Here is a 20,670-nt window from a genome sequence, read left to right on the forward strand (position 1 = left end):
GGCATGTGGTTCATTGCTAACGTTCCCCAAAAGGTATCTGGTACTGGTTCACACTACACCTCCATCCGATTCCTCAGTTGTGAGCTGTTTCTTTCTCCTAGCCTCAGCCACCAACCCCTTCAGAAGTGGCTCCTGAAAACTTTGAGGGGAGTTAGAAAATTACCTTGAAGCTCTGGTCAGTTCACTAAATCTTTCTATTCATTACTATGAAAGTAGTTGTAAATATTTAAAGAATCCATTCTAAATACATGCATTCATTTGTTTTTAAAAGTCAAGAAGAGCTTAAGAATGGGTTTTATATTGTTTATAATTTTATGTATTTTGGAATTTATATATTACTTTTGTAATAAAAAAAAAAAAACAAGTTTTCGATTTTAAACAAATAGAGAGGCCGGGCGCGGTGGCTCAAGCCTGTAATCCCAGCACTTTGGGAGGCCGAGACGGGCGGATCACGAGGTCAGGAGATCGAGACCATCCTGGCTAACACGGTGAAACCCCGTCTCTACTAAAAAATACAAAAAACTAGCCGGGCGCGGTGGCGGGCGCCTGTAGTCCCAGCTACTCGAGAGGCTGAGGCAGGAGAATGGCGTGAACCCGGGAGGTGGAGCTTGCAGTGAGCTGAGATCCGGCCACTGCACTCCAGCCTGGGCGGCAGAGCGAGACTCCGTCTCAAAAAAAAAAAAAAAAAAAAAAACAAATAGAGAAAAGCCTGAAATTTTGGCATGGCCAAAACTTCCAGTGTGGAATCAACGCAGGCATCTAATCTTAATTGTGATCTAAATGTGAATATCGTACTTTTCTCAGTGTTTGGAAAAGATATTTTAAATAATTTATTTAGAGTAAGTATATGCTTGGAATTTTGTATTCAGAATTCCAAGCAAATGCGTCCAGTGGCATTTTTTTTTTTTTTGGAACAGAGTCTTGCTCTGTTGCCTAGGCTGGAGTGCAGTGGCACAATCCCTGCTCACTATAACCCCTGCCTCCCAGGTTTAAGCAATTCTCCTGCCTCAGCCTCCTGAGTAGCTGGGATTACAGGTGCGTGCCATTTTTGTATTTGTTTGTTTTTAGTAGAAACGGGGTTTCACCATGTTGGCCAGGCTAGTCTCAAATTCCTGACCTCAAGTGATCCACCTTGAGTCTCGGTCTCCCAAAGTGCTGGGATTACAGGCATGAGCCACCGCGCCCCGCCTTGTTGACTGTTCTTTAAGGCTGTAATAAGGAATAGAACCGGGCTGAGGTTGTGGCTGCAGTGCTTTCCCTCTACCTTGTCCCCATAGAGGCTAGACATTTTAAGGTCAGTGGAGCACCATCAAATCAAAAGAACCTCTTAAATTATCTTCTACTAAAAAATTTTAATAGTAGCATGCTAATATTTTTAAATGTTTTAGTATCATCCCATTTCGAAAACTATATCTAATGTTCTTATATATAAGAAAAACAATTATTTTATTTTAAGTTGTTTATTGTAAGATAATTTACAAATATCTTGCTGTCTTCAGTAATTCAAATAATGGAGAAACAGTTTCTTCGGACAAAGACAGCAGTATGCTAAAAACAAAATCAACTGGCTGAATTTTCCTTCTTTACCTGAAAAACAAAGTACAGAACAAGTAAAAAAATCAAACAGCATTTTTTGGGAAAATAATGATGTCAAGAGATAATATTAATACCTATTTAAGTGGGGTACAGAGAACTGAATTTACACAATGATGTGTTACTCTATACCAGTGATTCTCACATTTTGGTCTGGGGAACCTTTCATGGGGTTCATGAGGGCAAAACTATGTCTATAATAATGTTATTTTGCCTGTTTTATTCTCATTCTCGAGTATACAGTAGCGTTTCCCAGAGGCCACATGATCCATGACATCACAACAAAATGAATAGAGAGAGATGAAAATCTAGCTGGCTTCTGCGAAATCAATCAGACATTACGGGGTCCTGAGACCATAAAGTGTGACAACCACCACTCTTCACCACCTATATATAATATCTCAAAATAATGTTAATTCTCTATCCTCAAAGTTTATTTCCTTATATCTACATTTTCTATGATCTACACACTCACTACAGAAAAAGTCCACTAGCGTTGCCCAGGTGCTCCCGTGAGTTGGCTGCTACTATAAAGTGGCCCATTCATCTAAATCTCTCAGAGGACACTTCTAGGATTACTAAATTAGCTTCACTCATATCTGAATAGGTTTCTTTTCTGAGCAGACATGGGAAGAATGTGTGAACTTTACCTCTTGTCTGAGGATGGAGCTTGATTTTCATTAATCCCTGGTTATTATATTAGAAGAAAAAGAAACACAAAACAAGCAGGTTAAGAAGCAATCCATGCTAGTTAATCACATATGCTTTCCCATGAAAAAAAGTCAGTTTTTAAACTTGATGCCTTGAGTATATCATGCAAAAATACTTACCACAAGATTATTTTAAAACAGACTCAATGACTGTTATAAAAAGTCATAGATTTCAATCCAGGTTAGAAGCAATAAAAATATGCTCATGCAAGTAGGCAAGACTATGAACATACTAATTTAAATTACAATTTTTCTATAAATTAACACAATATATTTAGAGTTTTTTTTGGTGGTGTTGAGATGGAGTCTCGTTCTGTTGCCCAGGCTGGAGTGCAGTGGTGTGATCTCAGCTCACGGCAACCTCCTCCCGGGTTCAAGTGAGTCTCCCTAATAATTTCATCTATTTCCACACTATAGATACTTTTTTCTTATAACTCTTTAAAAATGTAGAAACCACTCTTGGCTCCAGGCCACAGTTCAGTAACCTCTGTTCTGCTGTGATTTCTTATTTAGTGTCTGTCTTTACTGTTAAAACAAATATTGTTACCACTATATTCTCAGTGTCTAGCACAGGGCCTGACACTTAAGGGGCACTCAAATAATTACCTTTTTGAACTCAGGAGAGAAATGACAAGGATCTGCATTAAATGCACATAAAGAAGGGGAAAGATTCAAGAGATAGAAGGTGAAACTTAGCATGGTAACTGATTAGTAGGAGGTAAGAAGGAATGAGTCAAAAAGAACTTACCACCATTTTTATCTAATCACAATTACTTGTATGTTTCTTACCCTATTAGACTATAAGTGCCTTAAAAGAGAGAATCACATCCTTAACACTGTGTCTAGCACTGTACTGTGCACATAGTGGCTATTCAACTTAGTAACTTCTTGAAATTCCCATTGTCTTAACCTTTTTTGCATAAACATTAAAGTTTTTCAACAACTAAGAAATTTTCTTGAGGAAAGCAGTATATAGTTGGCCCTCAGTATCCATGGATTCAACCAAAGCTGATGAAAATATTTGGAAAAAAGACAAAAATAACGATAAAATAATAAAAATAAAAACCAATACAACAACAATTTACATAGCATTATAACTAGAGATTATTAAAAGTATATGAGAGGATGTGCATTTGTTATATGCACTACTGTGCTATTTTATATCAGGGACTTGAGCATCTTCAGATTTTGGTATCCTGGGGGAGGTGAGAGGGAGTTCTGGAACCAATCACTTGCAGATACTGAGGGATGGCTATACTATCTTTTGGTACTGATATAGAAAACATAATGATTAAAAAATTCCTGGACCTTCCCAACATGCAATAGTTTATAGATTTATGTAAAACCAAATCTGAAACTAGCCCTGTAACTCAGAAAGCTTACAATTGTTTAAATTCCAAAAAAAGATTTCATAAATGATACTGAATTATCCACATCCCATTCCTAATGCTTTAGAAAAGTGAAAACTAAGCCCGAGTGTTTCCAGCTGAAACAATAAAAATAAACCAAAGAGATCCCATTTTTACCACATCTTTATAGCCTAAGAGTTAGGATGCAAGATTCAGCAATGAGTCATTTCAACTTCAAAAGACAAAAACAAAAACTTTTAAGCATCCAAACAAGCAGACACAGCAAGAGGGGAAAAAAAATTCTCTGAAGGCAACAATCTACAATTACTTACAGAGCCGCAGCACCAGAGATAATTTCAATCAATTCTTTTGTGATGACAGCTTGGCGGGTACGGTTGAATGTCAATGTCAATTTGTCAATCATCTCAGCTACAAACAAGACAAAAAGATTGCACAAAAAATCTGAAACTAGAGAAGAATAACTTGTTAACTAACTTTTGTTGCTTAATTTAAAAATAAGAGATTTTTGGATAACAAAATTGGCCTCTCAAAAAATGTTAGGAAGATATTTTTACATCTTCCATAGGATACCTTTTCACAGTACTTGCAAATCAACTACCTATCAAGATATACTTTCCTACAGGTAGAGGAATATTAAGTTAATGTTGTTGATGCTACTCTCGGCAATGGACTCCTCTCAGCTGAGATTCACTGTGTGCTCACAAGCATTCCTGCTGGCACCATCCTTATTGTGTACTTACAAGCATTCTTGCTGGCATTGTCCATGGCTGTCATTCTGGCACTCTGCTCACTAGTGCTGGACTCCTTCAGAGAGTAGTAGATGATGTTGGCCAGATTGTATTCTTGGTAATTTTGTAGCACATCAGCATCAATATCATCATAGATACTCATGCTCTCTGTTAAAACAAGTGATCAGTTTCTTTGAAGTTATACAGAATACTAATTCATCAAAAACAGCTTTTCAGTGTAAAACTCCTTTATAATTACAGAGCAGAAATTAATGTAAGATAAAGTAAATGAATCTGTTCTAATAATTTCATCTATTTCCACACTATAGATAGCATATTTTTAGCAAAATATAATGTGTAAATAAAGCATTCGATATTCTACTCCATATAACTTTAGAAAAATTAAGTCAACATTTGAAATAACTGTACTACATTTCATGATTATGAGGCCCTCTGGACAGCATTAGCATGTGCCTGTTACAAAGCCAGCAAGCACTCAATGCTTTTTCCAATTAAAAAAAAAAAAGAGAATGAATTGAAACCAATATAGTGTAATACAGGTTGAGCATCCCAAATACCAAAGTCCAAAATCTGAAGTGCTCCAAAATCTGAAACATTTTGAGCACTGACATGACGCCACAAGTGGAAAATCCCACACCTGACCTTGTGTGATGGGGTGCATTCAAAACTTTGTTTCATGCAGAAAATTATTTAAAACATTGCATAAAACTGCCTTCAGGATATGTGTATAAGGTGTACAGACTCGGGTCCCATCCCCAAGATACTGCATTATAAATATGAAAATATTCTGAAATACCAAACATTTCTGGTCCTAAGCATTTACACAAGGGATACTCAACCTGTGCAATAATTCCAACTTAGTCATTTGATTACTGAAGAAATCTGAATGTATCAATCTGGAAAATGAGAGAGGGAAAACCTTTCTAAGCACATGAAAGAGGGGGAGAACTAGAAACTGATATGAATTGTAGTTTTAATGTTGTAGCAATTTAGTAGTACATTTCAAAATTCATTCATTGGGGTCAAGTGGTGAAACAGTACTGTATTTCATCAAACTGAAAATGGTACTGGTTGTAACACCTACTTTATTTCTCATTAAGAGACAAAAAAATGTACTCTATTACAAATGATACTCCATTGGCTGGTAGAGCCATCTCAATTTCAGAAACATTAACATATAAAGTACATACTTGCAAATAAATGAAGTATTAGAAAATAGATGAAAATAGATGGTATATACAAGGGGAAAAAGCCTTAGGAAACTAAAATCAGTTCTAGAATATTATTCCAGGATGCTTCAATGATCAATGACGGCTTTCTTCCAGCAATAAAACAAGAGAATTGGGTCGGTCAGTGTAAATTAGTTGTGAACACTGTTCAACTCTCTATTCTGTTGTATTGTAGTCAGAGGTCCCAAACATGAATTGCAAAGCCAGTTTCTAGCTACGCTCGTCAATCCTTGAGGACAAAAAATCTAATGATGAACCTTAATAGATACCAATTTGTTCAATTAATGACGGAATAAAGCAGGAATTATCGAACAATGACTGAATTAAGTATCATGGAAGTCAAGAGATGGCACTTCAACAGCCCCAGATCGGCAGGGCACAGTGGCTCACACCTGTCATCCCAGCATTTTGGGAGGCTAAGGCAGGTGGATCACTTGAGGGCAGGAGTTCAAGATCAGCCTGGCCAACATGGTGAAACCCTAACTCTACTAAAAATACAAAAATTAGCCAAGTGTGGTGGTGGCATGCACCTGTAATCCCAGCTACTTGGGAGGCCGAGGCAGGACAATTGCTTGAACCCGAGAGGCGGAGGTTGCAGTGAGCCAAGATCATGCCATTGCACGTTAGCTTGGGTGACACAGTGAGACTCTGTCAAAAAAAAAAAAAAAAAAGCCCCAAATCATTTGCTATAGTGCTATTGCTACCACTGCACATCTTGACACTGTCTGCCTTAGTGGACAAATCTCTTCATTCTACATGCCAAAAAATATATGTAGTAGAAAAACTACTCACCAGCACTTGCAATGGTATTAAGGGAAAAGATGGGCTTTTCTTCTGTCTTATAGGAGATGACAGACCTAGAATTGACAAAAACAAATGTAAATCTCAAAGTAATTTTTAAATGTTATTTCAAAATATGAACAAAAACATGAACATAAAAAAAGCTTTGATTTCTAAATCTTTCTTGCCTGAATCGATTAAAGATGATGGAGCCTTCATCAAATTCATATCCAGAATTTAGTAATTCAAGGGCAATGACTGACGCATCTCCAAAAGTGGGGGGCTTTCTTCCCACTTCTTTGAATGCCACCAGAAACTGGTCAGAATGAGTCCTATAAGAAAAGCATGAGCTCACATAGCTAGTTTAACAACACTTCTGAAAGAGCACAGGGGACGGGCAGGAAAAAACATCATCACCATGGATCAGGTCTTTTGGGGTGTGGGTGGTGGTGATTTCCTGAGTTGTTCCACACACTATCATAATTCCTTTCCCTCAGCACCTGCAAAGAACTAAGAACTAAAAATGAGGTCTGTCTTGTTTTATATTCGTTTTGCCTTTATTCCTCTCCTAATCCTAATGAACTATTGCTAACATTTCCAGGCTGGAACAGCTCCTCAGATGCCTCATTTGGCTGAATGCTGATAGCTTTTGATATTCACATGGCACTCAACTTATGATCCGGATGAAGAAGCAAAGGTAGAAAACAGGGGAAGGAAAACAGAAATGTTCCAATATATCCTGGAAAAAAAAAAAAGGAAACGAACACCTCCCTGTGAGTATACCAAAAAAGGCCCTGAAGAATATACCTTGTTTAATTAAACTATCGACGAAGGATTTCAGAGTTTGTCAAAACTTCTGCGAGAAGATTTATTCATGCTTGCACCTTTATGAAAATAAACAATATATATTTAAATTACCTATAAAGTATGCCTCTGATTTTGTCACCAATTCCAACAAGCATAACTTCTTTCCCAGCTGCTGTTAGCGTAGCAACCTCACTTTTCATCTGTTTAGCGACGGAGGAATGAATAGCACCACACAGTCCTCGATCTGAGGACACACCAATAAGGAGGTGTTTCTTCTTGTCTTCAGGAACCTTGATATCAGCTTTTTCATACAAAGCTTAAAAACAAACAAAAGCAGTAAGTTTTATATGCAGTTTACACTAAATACAATAAATCTCCAATTTACAAAGCAGTTGGTTATTTTCAAAATATGCATTTACATTTAGCTGGCAACTGCCTAGTATAAGCAAGTGTTCTTAGGACAGCTGTAAGTTGAGGCCGGGAGTGGTGGCTCATGCCTGTAATCCCAGCACTTTGGGAGGCCGAAGTGAGTGGATCACCTGAGGTCAGGAGTTTGAGACCAGCCTGGACAACATAGTGAAACCCCATTTCTATTAAAAATACAAAAATTAGCCAGGTGTGGTGGTGGGGCTGTTAATCCTAGCTACTGGGGAGGCTGAGGCAGGAGAATCGCTTGAGCGTGGGAGGTGGAGGTTGTAGTGAGCTGAGATTGTGCCACTGCACGCTAGTCTGGGCAACAGAGTAAGACTCCATCTCAAAAAAAACAAAAAACAAAACAAACAAAAAACAACACACACACACACACAAAGACAAAGGACAGCTGTAAGCTGAGATTATTGAAGATTTGGTAGATAAATAGGGGGTTCACTGCATGATTTTCTTTACTACCAAATTTGCATAAATCTTCCTTAAGTTAAAAATTCTTTTAGATACCCTCAATTCCGGATAAGAGAGCATGATCATAAAAAAGGTAAAAGAATGTAATTACAAGTTAAAATAGAAACTTCTTTCCCATTTCCAGCTCTTTACAATTTTATTTCCAAGATAAATTCATAATCAAATAAGTATAAAAGCATTTAAAAACACAATATCAATTCTTTTTAAACTGCCGTATCTCTTTTCCATTAAGAAGACTAATTAAGGATGGATTACATAAATTTCTGAAGGAAAAATGTCTTCATGCTTTTGAAAAGATAAGAATGGTGATTAAGTATCTTGAAAATGAAGGTTCTCAGCTGCTTTTCCTGCTTCAACATCATTCGGATTCGTCTCACAACACCATCAAGAGTCATATCCATGACCACCCAGTCAGCTCTCCACTGCAATGCCCCCTACCTGCCCCCACTGCAGTCCTAAAATGCCACACTACAAGGTCATAGGATGAAATTAAGCTCTTGCATCTAATGCATGGTTTCCAAGTTCTTCTGATGGTATACTTAGTAACCGGGAAAATTTCAGAATATTTTAAAAGTTAACACGGTCACGTATAATGGTTAACAAATACACAAGCTCTGACACCAAACCACATAGGTCCAAACAGAGGCTCTTCATCCTTCTATATGTGATCTTAGGCAAGTTACTTAACTTCCATGTGCTTCAGTTTTTCTCACTGGAAAGCAGGGATTCTAACAGTTCCTACCTGCATGGGTTGTTATCATTATGTGTCAGGTGGATATAGATGAAAAATAAGTACATGTCAAGTACTCGAATAGGCTTGACATCACTGTAAGCTCTAGATACAGGTCATCAGTAGTCTTCTTTGTGTTAAACAGTTCTTCCTAATTTGTGAATTACACTCTTCCCTTACCCAAAGATCCCAATCCATATATTCGAGCTGGTTTCAGCTCTCTCTCAGCTCGGGCATATTTTGCTGCTGCTACCATTTTCATAGACTTGGTAATTTTCTGGATGTTTTTGATGGACTTTAGTCTCCTGGTAACTGAAAAATAGAAGTACTGTGTTAAGACAAAGGAATTACCGTCTAACTTCATTGTGAATTTATTGAAATATCTGTCTAAGTCCAAGGCAGAATAATGAGCACTTAGATAAACAATAAACAGCATGATGCTAAACCAGTCTTAATAGTACTAATAAAAGGAAGGCAAGACTAGCTACTACTTAGGACAAGCAAATGGCAACATAAGACAATAATATACATTTAAAACATTAAATGGTATTGAAAATTGCCTTAACCACATATTCCGTAACATTATTTATATATAATTCCATAACATTATTTACCCCTCCCCACACGTACACCCACCCACACCCACCCTGGTATAGTTTTTTCTAGTTACGTCACGATCATTCTACAGACAACAGAACACAGCTTTCTCATGTGTCCTTTCTTACTGGTCTTTTCAGAACAAGTCCAGCGTCCCAAACATACAATGGAAATCCATTTGGTCAGTTTTGATCAAATATACAATGGGCTAAAGCAGTGTATTTTTGACAGTATTTGTATTTGTCAAAATTTAGTTCTTCTTAATTCACATATTGAAACAAACAACATACTTACTATCTTTCAAAGTTGCCATATTTCGAACTTGAATCCTGAGGATAAAAGTTTTAAAATTGTTTCAGTTTTTTGAAAAATAGTTCCGTTACACAAGAACAACTTTCAGAGTTAATACATTTATTTAAAGAATATCCCATAAAGAAGCAATCTATCAAATACAGGACTCAGAATGTATATGAATAGACATATATTTAAATTCCTTAGTAGTGGTGCGAATCCCTGTATCGAAGGCCTCCTTTCATTTGGCCTGTCTCTAACACCACCGTCCCTGAAGTCAACATGCTCTATTGACTCCCACATGTTCTACTCCCACCTCCATATCTTTGCTTATGTTGTTTCCATAACAGAAAAGCCCCTCCCCTTGTTAAGCTGCCCAGCTATACTTCAAGTCAAGGCCAGCCACTCTAAAAACTTCCTTAGTTCACAGCAACCTCTTCCAGCAACACTTGGAGTCAATGATGTAGTCGAACATGACTACACATGTAAAAGTAGTTTATATCCACTGATTCTTAACTTTTTCAATTCAGCTCAATAAACATCTGCCAAGCTGCTCTACATTCCAGGCACTGGTAAACATGACATGATCTGACATATTATTACCTCATAAACAAGGTTCATGAAAAATTACATTTACATAAAGTTTAATATTTTTTCAAGTCTTTAAAATTGAAATGCTAATGTGCAGAAGTCAAAATGATAAGACTTAAATGAAATGTTGGTGAAAGATGAATATGAGAGAATTCCTGCCCTAATGGGAGAAGACATGCTAAAAAATATGAGATTATCTTCCTGCCTTCAAATCCATACAAAGTGCCTGTGTCTGCAGGCAAAGCTACGCTGGAGAATTGAGCAACAAGTAAATGTGTTCACAAAGGAGGGACCTAAGGAGGGGATTCTCAGGAACGGGATGTCATTTTAAGAGGATTCATGTTCAGGAAAGAGTGAGAAATGGAGAAGGGGAAGCTGGAGACATGAGCTGGGTTTGTTACTTTAAATAATTAATATTTTTAAATATTAAAAAAAGCAAATCGGTTTAAATCTTATTTGTAGGTTAGTAGGGAAATGAACGTTTTTGTAGGTTAGTAGGGAAATGAATGTTTATAAGCCCACAAATCAGTTTAGTATTTCAGCAAAGTATCTCAGATGGCAGTGATAAGCGTAAAATGAGGTTGGAGTTTTGATGAACATTGAAAACATGGGGACATAGGCTGCCGCAGCCTCACAAGAGACCTCAAGAACCTGGACAAAGATGCCAGCAAAGCAATAGGAGACTAGATTTGCGAGCATTTAACTTCTTCACATGTACATTCATAGTAGAAAGGAAAACAATAAGAATGATTTAAGGTTTCTCTAATTGAATGACTTCAGTGGACAGTGACTAATATCGCTCAAGAGCATAGATTAGATGCAAAAATCCTCAACGGTGTATTAGCAAATCAAATCCAACAATGTATTAAAAATAATTATGCACTGTCACTAAGTGGGATTGACTCCAGGTATGCAAAGCTGGTTTAATATTTAAAAATCAATACACCAGCCGGGCGCGGTGGCTCAAGCCTGTAATCCCAGCACTTTGGGAGGCCGAGACGGGCGGATCATGAGGTCAGGAGATCGAGACCATCCTGGCTGACACGGTGAAACCCCGTCTCTACTAAAAAATACAAAAAACTAGCCAGGCGAGGTGGCGGGCGCCTGTAGTCCCAGCTACTTGGGAGGCTGAGGCAGGAGAATGGCGTGAACCCGGGAGGCTGAGCTTGCAGTGAGCTGAGATCCGGCCACTGCACTCTAGCCTGGGTGGCAGAGCGAGACTCCGACTCAAAAAAAAAAAAAAAAAAAAAATCAATACACCAACAGGTTACGTCAACAGGTTAAAGAAGAAAAAAGTATACAATCAATAGGTGCAGAAAAAGCATCCAACAAAATCTAACACCCATTCATGATAAAGTCTCTCAGCAAACTAGGAATAGAGAACTTCCTCAACCTGCTAAAAAACAAAATACAAAAACCTTGACTTAATGGGAGAGGCCAGGAGCTTTCCCCATAAGATTGGGAACAAGACAAGGAAATCCCCACTCATCACTCTTCTTCAGTATCATACTTGAAGTCTTAGCTAATGCAGTAAGACAAGAAAATAAGAGGCATAGAGATTTGAAGGGAAGGAATAAAACTGTTTTTGTTCATAGATGACATGCTTATCTATGTAGAAAATCCCAAAGAACAAAAATAACCCCTCCTAGAGCCGATAAGCATTTATGACAAGGTTGCAGGATATAAGGTTAGTGTACATAAAAAGCTAGTTGCATTCCTCTACAGCAGCCCTGAACTACTGGAGTATGAAGTTAAAAATGCCCGCACACAATTATATGGTTAAAATTATAAACTTCATGTTACATGTGTTTTACAATTTTAAAAATCCACTAAAATCTCAACAAGTTACTTTGTGGATATCAATAAACTGATTTTCAAGGTTATACGGGATGGCCAAAGACCTAGAAAAGCCAAGCAATGTTGTCAGGACTAACACTACCTGACTTCAAGACTTCCTCTAAAGTTACAGTAATAAAGAAACGGCCGGGGGCGGTGGCTCAAGCCTGTAATCCCAGCACTTTGGGAGGCCGAGACGGGCGGATCAGAGATCAGGAGATCGAGACCATCCTGGCTAATATGGTGAAACCCCGTCTCTACCAAAAAAATACAAAAAACTAGCCGGGCGAGGTGGCAGGCGCCTGTAGTCCCAGCTACTCGGGAGGCTGAGGCAGGAGAATGGCCGGAACCCGGGAGGCGGAGCTTGCAGTGAGCTGAGATCCGGCCACTGCACTCCAGCCTGGGCGACAGAGGAGACTCCGTCTCAAAAAAATAAAATAAATAAAATAAAGAAGCAAAAACAATTAAAGGAAAAAGGGATATTCTAACAAACAAATGGTACTGGCACAACTGGACACTTATATGCAAAAATACTAATCTGTACAATGACTTCACAAATTTCACAAAAATTAACTTAAAATTAATCACAGGCCTAAATATAAACTGCCAAACTGTAAAACTTCTAGAAGATACCACAGGAGACAATCCAGGTGCCTTGGGTTTGGCAATGAGTTTTTAAATACAACATCAAAAGCATCACCCATGACAGAAAAAATTAATTTGGGCTTTATTGAAATTTAAGACTTCTGTCCTGTGAAAAATACTGTAAAGAGAATGAAAAGTCAATCCACAGGCTGGGAGAAAATATTTCTAAAACTATCTCTGACAAAGGACTTGTAACCAAAACAAACAACTCTTAAAATGCAATAAGAGAAAAAACAACCCAAATTAAAAAATGGGCAAAAGATCTGGAGACTTCACCAAAGAAGATAAACAGATGGCAGGGCGGAGTGCAGTCGCTCATATAATCCCAGCACTTTGGGAGGCCGAGGCGGGTGGATCACGAGGTCAGGAGTTCCGAGACCAGCCTGACCAACATGGTGAAACCCCATCTCTACTAAAAATACAAAAAATGAGCTGGGCGTGGTGGTACGCGCCTGTAATCCCAGCTACTTGGGAGGCTGAGGCAGGAGAATCACTTGAACCCGGGAAGCAGAGGTTGTGGTGAGCAGAGATGGCACCAATGCATTCCAGCCTGGGCGACAGAGCAAGACTCTGTCCCCCCGCAAAAACCAAAAAAAACAAAACAAAAAAAAAAAAACCACATGGTAAAAAGCACATATAATGCTCAGTATCACATCATTAGAACACTGCAAGTTAAAACAGTAAAATACTACTACACACCTGCAAGAATGGATAAAACCCAAAAAACTGACCACCAAACAATGATAAGGATGTGGAACAAAAGGAATTCTCACTGATTACTGGCAGGAAAGTAAAATAGTACACAGCCACTTGGGAAGATGTTCTGGCAGTTTTTTACAAAGCTAAACCTAGTCTTAACTCATGATTCAGCAATCAGTATTGACCCAACTGAGATGAAAAGTTATGTCCACATAAAATCTACACATGAGCATGTAAAGCAGCTTCATTCATGATGCCAAAAGTTGGAAGCAACCCAGATGTCCTTTGATACATGAATGAATGGATCTAACTCTGATACATCCATACAATGGACCATTATTCACCAAAACCACAAAAGAGCTATTAAGTCATAAAAAGGCCTGGAGAAACCTTAAGTGCATAGTGCTAAGGGAGAGAGGGCAGTCTGAAAAAGACCAAATCCTGTATGATTCTGGCTATACGACACGCCAGAAAAGGCGACGATCCAGCAATAGTTGAGAGAAGTGGTGGTCAGGGTTTGGGGGAGTAGAAGAGGGAATTTTTAGGGGAGTGAAGCTCTTCAGTATGATATTGGTTTTTTTTTTTTTTTTTTTTTTGAGACGGAGTCTGGCTCTGTCACCCAGGCTGGAGTGCAGTGGCGCAATCTCGGCTCACTGCAAGCTCCGCCTCCCGGGTTTACGCCATTCTCCTGTCTCAGCCTCCCGAGTAGCTGGGACTACAAGCGCCCGCCACCTCGCCCGGCTAGTTTTTTGTATTTTTTAGTAGAGACGGGGTTTCACCGTGTTAGCCAGGATGGTCTCGATCTCCTGACCTCGTGATCCGCCCGTCTCGGCCTCCCAAAGTGCTGGGATTACAGGCTTGAGCCACCGCGCCCGGCCTTCAGTATGATATTGTAATGGTGGGTACATGTCATTACACATTTGCCCAAATCCATAGAACTGTATAACAAAGAGTGGGTCTTTGTTTTTTGGGGTTTGAAGACAGGGTCTCGCTCCCCTCACCCAGGCTAGAGTGCAGTGGCGTGACCATGGCTCCCTGTGGTCTCGACTTCCTGGGCTCAGGTGATTCTCCCACTTCAGCATGAAAAATATTAGGTTTGGTTTTAAGAATAAATCTACTACTTTGGGAGGCCGAGACAGGAGGATCACAAGGTCAGGAGATCGAGACGATCCTGGCTAACACAGTGAAACCCCGTCTCTACTAAAAAATACAAAAAACTAGCCAGGCGTGGTGGCGGGCACCTGTAGTCCCAGCTACTCGGGAGGCTGAGGCAGGAGAATGGCGTGAACCTGGGAGATGGAGCTTGCAGTGAGCCGAGATCGCGCCACTGCACTCCAGCCTGGGCGACAGAGCAAGATTCCGTCTCAAAAAAAAAAAAAAAAAAGAATCTAGTAAAGGAAAAGATAAAAGCTGGCAAATCCTGACAAGCTCTGTTATTTCAGAGCACAAACTACCTGCCATGACTGTTCTACTGGCAACAGCTTTTCATAATCACACTTAAAAAGTAATACCAGTTTTTGGCCAACCTTCCTTTTTTGGTGTAGTAATGACTTTTCTCCCTGAACACAAAATTTATTGGTTATAACAAGTCACACTTGGATATTATGGTTTTAGGCAGACACTTAATTGAACTGACACAAGTTTCTGGTCAGAGAATACCGTATGGAACAAATTTGAATTGCATACCATATTTGGACAAAGACAGAATGTTTTGGTTTCCTTAAGTACTCCAAGTTAGAGGTATGAAGAGGTAGCATCTTCTGTGATAATGCTATGCACTTGCCCTAATTTCATGTGTTTTAAAGCACTCTCATGTTTAGCTTTCATTTAATTCTGAAGATGTCTATGTTACTCCTTTAATTTTTAGGTACAATTTGAGTAAGAACAGTGATGAGCTAATTGAACTCTCTTTAGGGATAGCTTCCTTTACTAAATATACATTTTTTGCAAATGAAGAGATAAAGCTCTGAATCATTGCACGTCCTGACATCCTCCGGAGACTAAGAAACACAGCGGAGGGAGAATCAAATGCACTGTGGATTACCACTATCTACCATGATCCCACAGCACTGTTACAACAGCTGATGAAGGCAGGGGAGGAGGGAGTCAGGAATGACACCCTTCCAAGAAACTACAATTTGAGAGATTTTTAAGGAGTGTATTAAGATATATAAAACCTTAAAAAGGAAGCAACATTGGCTAATTCTCAAGGAAAAGAAAATTATGAAGTACTTCTAATTCTGATATTAAACGTGTAAAAGTCCATCACCTGCCACCAGCAAAAACTGATTCCTTCACACTTCTCTAACCCACACCACGGACTGCATCATCTTTTTTTTTTTTTTTTTTTTTTTGAGATAGAGTCTCTCTCTGTCACCAGGCTGGAGTGCAATGGCACGATCTCAGCTCACTGCAACCTCCGCTTCCTGGGTTCAAGCGATTCTCCTGTCTCAGGCTCCCGAGTAGCTGGGATTTCAGGCATGTACCAACACATCTGGCTAATTTGTGTGTTTTTAGTAGAGACAGGGTTTCACCATGTTGGCCAGTATGGTCTCTATCTCTTGGCCTTGTGATCCTCCCGCCTCGGCCTTTCAAAGTGCTGGGATTACAGGCGTGAGTCACTGCGCCTGACCCGCGACTGCATCTTCTTTTCCTCTTTTGGCAAGTCCAAGCAATCTTTCTTACATTACATTTGATGTAGAAACTGTACTTAAACTCTTCATTTATGTAATGATATACAGCATTTGGATCCCTATCAGCATTTCTCCCACTGTCCTACATGCTTTGCAAATACTCTAATCCTCACACTAACCCACTGAATTGTGCACTTTTATTGCATATATTTGACAGATGAGGAACTGGTGGGACAGACACTAAGTAACCCGCCCAAGGTCACAGAGCTGCTAAGTGGCAATCAGAATTCAATCCCTGCCATCTGAATGGAGCCCTTCAGGGCTGGCTACAGAGTCTCTCTTTTTATACAGTACTACACTCTGCTGCCTAACATTTTTTACATTTACTAGTAAATATCTGCCCTTATGGTCTCTGATGACAATTTGTCTTTTCTCTCCTGAAATGCCATCTCCTTTTCGGTGTATGTAGTTTATGACTACTGACACGCTATTATAGAACAGTTCCATTTTAGAGACTACTGAACTCTAAGACATAGAAATAAGTTTTTCCCAGATTTGAAGACAGTAAAATCAGGGACTCTTTCTCTCCAAATTTTTATTTCCATTTTCTTAAATGCTACTTTAAAAAAAAAAAGGTTTAATTTTCAAAAAGGGTATTTTACCGATACCCTAACAACTATTAAAATAACCACTGTGAATTTAAGTAAGACTAATGTTTAATTTATGTTAGTATGGTAACCTCTCTGAAAACGAAAACTAAAACAATAACAAATTGTACTTTAAAAAACTTCCAGTAATCAAGACAGAAGCGTGGAAATATGCCTCTTCATGGTTCGTTAAGGCAAAGGTATTTTTTTCCCCTTCCAAATTAATTCTGTGGAGTGGTTTTAATTTCTGAATTCAAAAGGCAGTTATAATTAATGGGAAGAGAAATGGCAGAAGAGGCAGGAAAGACATTAAGCACCAGGAGTGAAGGAATAAGTGAAAAGAAGAGGACAGAATATGCTTTCATAGTGGAACACTGTTGATTGATGACTTAAAACCACTATTCCAAAGGGATTAAGGTCAGGATTAGGACCTTTATATGCTGATTGAGGTTCCGATTTCAGCTCCTAACAGTGGTTGTCTCCAACTGAGAGCGCTTATTTAAAACGATCCTTTACTAAAAGAGCTTCAAATTATCTTACGAGTGCTTTTAAAAAAGATATTTCTAAATTTTTTTGTAAAATATTGTCTTTGCTTAAGAAACTCTTCCCATTTTTTTAAAGATCAACTTAGAAACTAAACTAAGGTTCTAAAAATACTGACAGATAACATTAATGCGTGGCAAGAAGGTAAGGACAGGAGAGCTGATGTTCGCAGAGCACCACTGCATGCCAGGCACTGTTCCAGGAAGCTGACGGAGACCTTATCTATTTGTTCACCATCACATTTTGGCACCTTCCAAGTACCACCGGGTGCAGTGCAAGCACTCAGCTAACGTCTGCTGAGTGGTTAGTTAACAAGTGGGGCAATCTATACAACTCAGAATCCAACTACAGTGACCTTTTAATTCCCATGAATTTATTTTTCCGTATTAGAGAAAAAAAATCTGACTTCTAAGGCCAAGCTACCAAAAATTCTATGTGGCTAATTCACATCAGATTTCATTCTGAAAATCTCGTATATTACTATCAGTTATTTGCTTAATGCAAAACGTATTTATTTCAATTAATGTTTTATGGACGCTTCAATATAAATTAGGATGCAAAAAACTGTAGCGCCTTAGAAATCCTCCATACTGTTTAGAGCAGGGAATTGCTACCACACAGCCTATAATCCCCTTAGCAGCGTGTCTGAAATTCTTCCAGATTCTGTCAAGATTCAAAACTCAACAGCACGACCCACAAACCAACTTTTACCTGCCCATTCCCAGGCCTTCTAATATGCATTCCCCCAGCCCAGGTCCCCCCACCTGGAACTAATGTTTAAAATTCTCGAGGCTCGTGGCACCATTTAGCTGCACCTCAGTTAACAAATACCACTTAAAGCCCACCGACCTCCTCCCCCTAGGACCTTGGGGCAATTTCATGACCTTGCAGGGTTATGGTGTCAGCAAGTGGTTTCAAGGCAGTGCTAGGTGTCCTTCCCTTCCCCGCCCTCAGACAGATCTATACCGTCCCTTCTGCACCAAGACCACCCTCAGGGGCATCTAGGATGTTCGCCTTTGCTGTTCCAGCACCCAGCAAAGCGTCTGCAACACGGGAGGTGCTCGACGGCCGCGCTCTCTGACTCGATCGAATCTTAAAGGGTCACTCTGTCCAGCACTGGAGGGTTTCAAAGGGCGTCAAGGACAAAAAGCACAACTTAACATTTCCCCTGGGCTATCGCTCAGGCTCCCGACACCTCGCGGGCCCTGAGACTGGGGGCCTGGCTCGCAGTGGAAGCTCAGGAAGTGTTGATTAGCTGAGGGAACTCAAGACCGCCCAGACGTCAATTTGGACTCAGGCCGCAGTCCCGAGGTCCCAGGTGGCCCTCCGGCCTCAGGGGACCGGGCGGAACCTTGCTCCGCCGGAGCCGGGCCCTGCGCACGCCTCGCCGGCCTCAGAGCCACTTTCTGCAGCCCCCGCTACCCGGCGCTTCCGAGGGGCCAGGGGCCCAGTCAGGCCCTGCGACCCCAGATCTGCTCCTGCGCCCATCTCCTCCTCCCTGCCCCGTGCCCAAGCTCTTCCATCCTTTGCGGTCCTGCCGATCTTCCCGCAAGTTGCCATACCATTGAGGCTGCAAGGTCCAGGCCGACAGCCCAGCTACGCCCGCGCGAGAGAACATGGTAGCCCCAGCCCTGCTGAAGGTCGGTCAGGCAGGCCTCAGCGCGCATGCGCAGAAGCCTCCTACCGCGCCCCTCCCACCTCGCTCTCTTCTTCAGTCTCGTTTCCTCGCGCTACGGCGAGAGGAGTCTCGCGAGCGTTGCAACCCAGTCTTCCCAGGCCCCACCTCTTTTCGCCTCTCAGCTGGGATTAGTCCCGCCCACCGCCGCCAGCCAAGTTCCGTTTCCGGCTTGCTGGGCACTAGGGTCCAGAAAGTGACCGCTGCCGTGGTCGCCATGGGGAAGTCGGATTTTCTTACTCCCAAGGCTATCGCCAACAGGATCAAGTCCAAGGGCCTGCAGAAGCTACGCTGGTATTGCCAGATGTGCCAGAAGCAGTGCCGGGACGAGGTGAGTGGGCTCGGAGTGGCCCCGTCTTCCCAGGAGGGCCCCTGGGAATCCAGGATCAGGTCCTGGACGCGGGACTGAGGGCGCGGGGCCGGGGCTCCTGGGATCCGGGTCGTGAGGCTTCTGAGGTCTGCACTGGGCGAGTCAACTACTCAGCGCACTAGAGCCGTCCCTCCCCGCAGCCCGCGGGGCCAGCGGGCAGCCTGTGTTCTGCGACCCCTCATTCCTTCCTAGATCCGATCCCCACCATCAAAGAAACGACATCAGAAAAGGTTTTGCAGCCCTCACAGGGGCGGGGATACTGCAATACTAGATGCCCGGGCAATGCCAGTAACAGTCATCAGCTCTGACTTGACTTGGCTCTTAAGAGAAACAGGGTGGTTAGGATTCACACCTCTTTTGGGATCAGTTGAAAAAGGAGAGCTAAGCTCTTCCACACAACTCATCTAGCAAGCATTTATTGAGAACCTACACTGTACCGGGCACTGAATAATACTGTGGTTAAGATTATGGATTTATCTGGTTTATGGATATATCAGACTGTCAAAATTTAAAGTCAAGCTGGGCCACTTACCAACCATGTGGTCTTGGTCAAGTTATTTACTTATATTCTCCTTTACTTATCTCTAAAGAGGGAATAATAATTTCACCTACTTGTAGGATTGTCGTTGAGTTTTAAGTGAGTGAAGTATATATAGAGTGGCTCAAGGAGTCTGGGCAGATCTTGAAAAGCCTTATATGCTGCACTATGGAATTTACGCTTTTCCCCATTAAAGAGGTGGTTGATGGAATGCTGTGCAGGCTAGCGATGTGATCATAATTTTCTCCGAAGATCGGACTGGATTGGGTAAGGGTGGAAGAACACTGAGGCAATTGGAATAATCTAATCCAGTGTTTCTACAAGTGAAGGAAGAGATATTTTAGGTGGGACTCATACTGACTAACATTGATACAGTTATTCTCTTTAGTTCTATTAATGAATACCTGTATATCCATTATCTAATGTCTTAGTCTGCTTGGACTGCCATATAAAGTGCAATAGATTGGGTGGTTTAAATGACAGAAATTTATTTCTCACAGTTTCGGGGGCTGGGAAGTTCAAGATCAAGGTGCTGGCATGGTCAGATTCTAGTGAGGGTCCTCTTCTTGGTTTGCAGAAACTGCCTCTATCCTCACGAAGCAGATACAGCAAGCTCTAGTAGACACTTCTCTTCCTCTTTTTTTTTTTTTTTTAAGATAGGGTCCCACCCTATTCATCATGCAGGCTCTACCCTTGTGACCTCATCTAAACCCGGTCACCTCCAAAGGCCCACCTCCTAA

At 40.7% G+C, this 20,670-nt stretch overlaps 2 protein-coding genes across 5 annotated transcripts in view; one reads left to right on the top strand and one right to left on the bottom strand.

Moving 5' to 3' along the window:
* Nucleotides 1-1,441: 1,441 nt before the first annotated feature.
* ATP5F1C (ATP synthase F1 subunit gamma) lies at nt 1,442-19,057 on the bottom strand. Of its 3 annotated transcripts, none has more exons than XM_011762677.2 (10): nt 18,910-19,057; nt 9,757-9,791; nt 9,046-9,177; nt 7,350-7,554; nt 6,620-6,763; nt 6,444-6,508; nt 4,414-4,569; nt 3,985-4,081; nt 2,244-2,280; nt 1,442-1,587 (listed from the first exon to the last, which is right to left on the bottom strand). In XM_011762677.2, the coding sequence occupies exons 1-9, from the start codon at nt 18,963-18,965 to the stop codon at nt 2,274-2,276; spliced, it is 897 nt and encodes a 298-aa protein (XP_011760979.2). In that variant the 5' UTR covers nt 18,966-19,057; the 3' UTR covers nt 1,442-1,587; nt 2,244-2,273. The 3 variants fall into 3 exon arrangements, with proteins under 3 accessions (XP_011760979.2, XP_011760982.2, XP_011760980.2); XM_011762680.3 differs by lacking the exon at nt 18,910-19,057 and adding an exon at nt 10,140-10,273; XM_011762678.3 differs by lacking the exon at nt 2,244-2,280.
* A 101-nt stretch (nt 19,058-19,158) lies between these two features.
* LOC105494348 (Kin17 DNA and RNA binding protein) overlaps nt 19,159-20,670 on the top strand; it is a 38,980-nt gene continuing 37,468 nt past the window's right edge. The window contains exon 1 of one of the 2 annotated variants that reach the window (XM_024796732.2): nt 19,159-19,353. In XM_024796732.2, coding sequence (XP_024652500.2) covers nt 19,240-19,353 — 114 coding nt within the window. In that variant the 5' untranslated portion in view covers nt 19,159-19,239. The remainder of the gene's footprint in view (nt 19,354-20,670) is intronic. The other variant, XM_011762681.2, reaches the window with a different exon arrangement.

This window comes from Macaca nemestrina, chromosome 9 (genome assembly GCF_043159975.1).
Source record: "Macaca nemestrina isolate mMacNem1 chromosome 9, mMacNem.hap1, whole genome shotgun sequence".
NCBI lineage: Eukaryota > Metazoa > Chordata > Mammalia > Primates > Cercopithecidae > Macaca > Macaca nemestrina.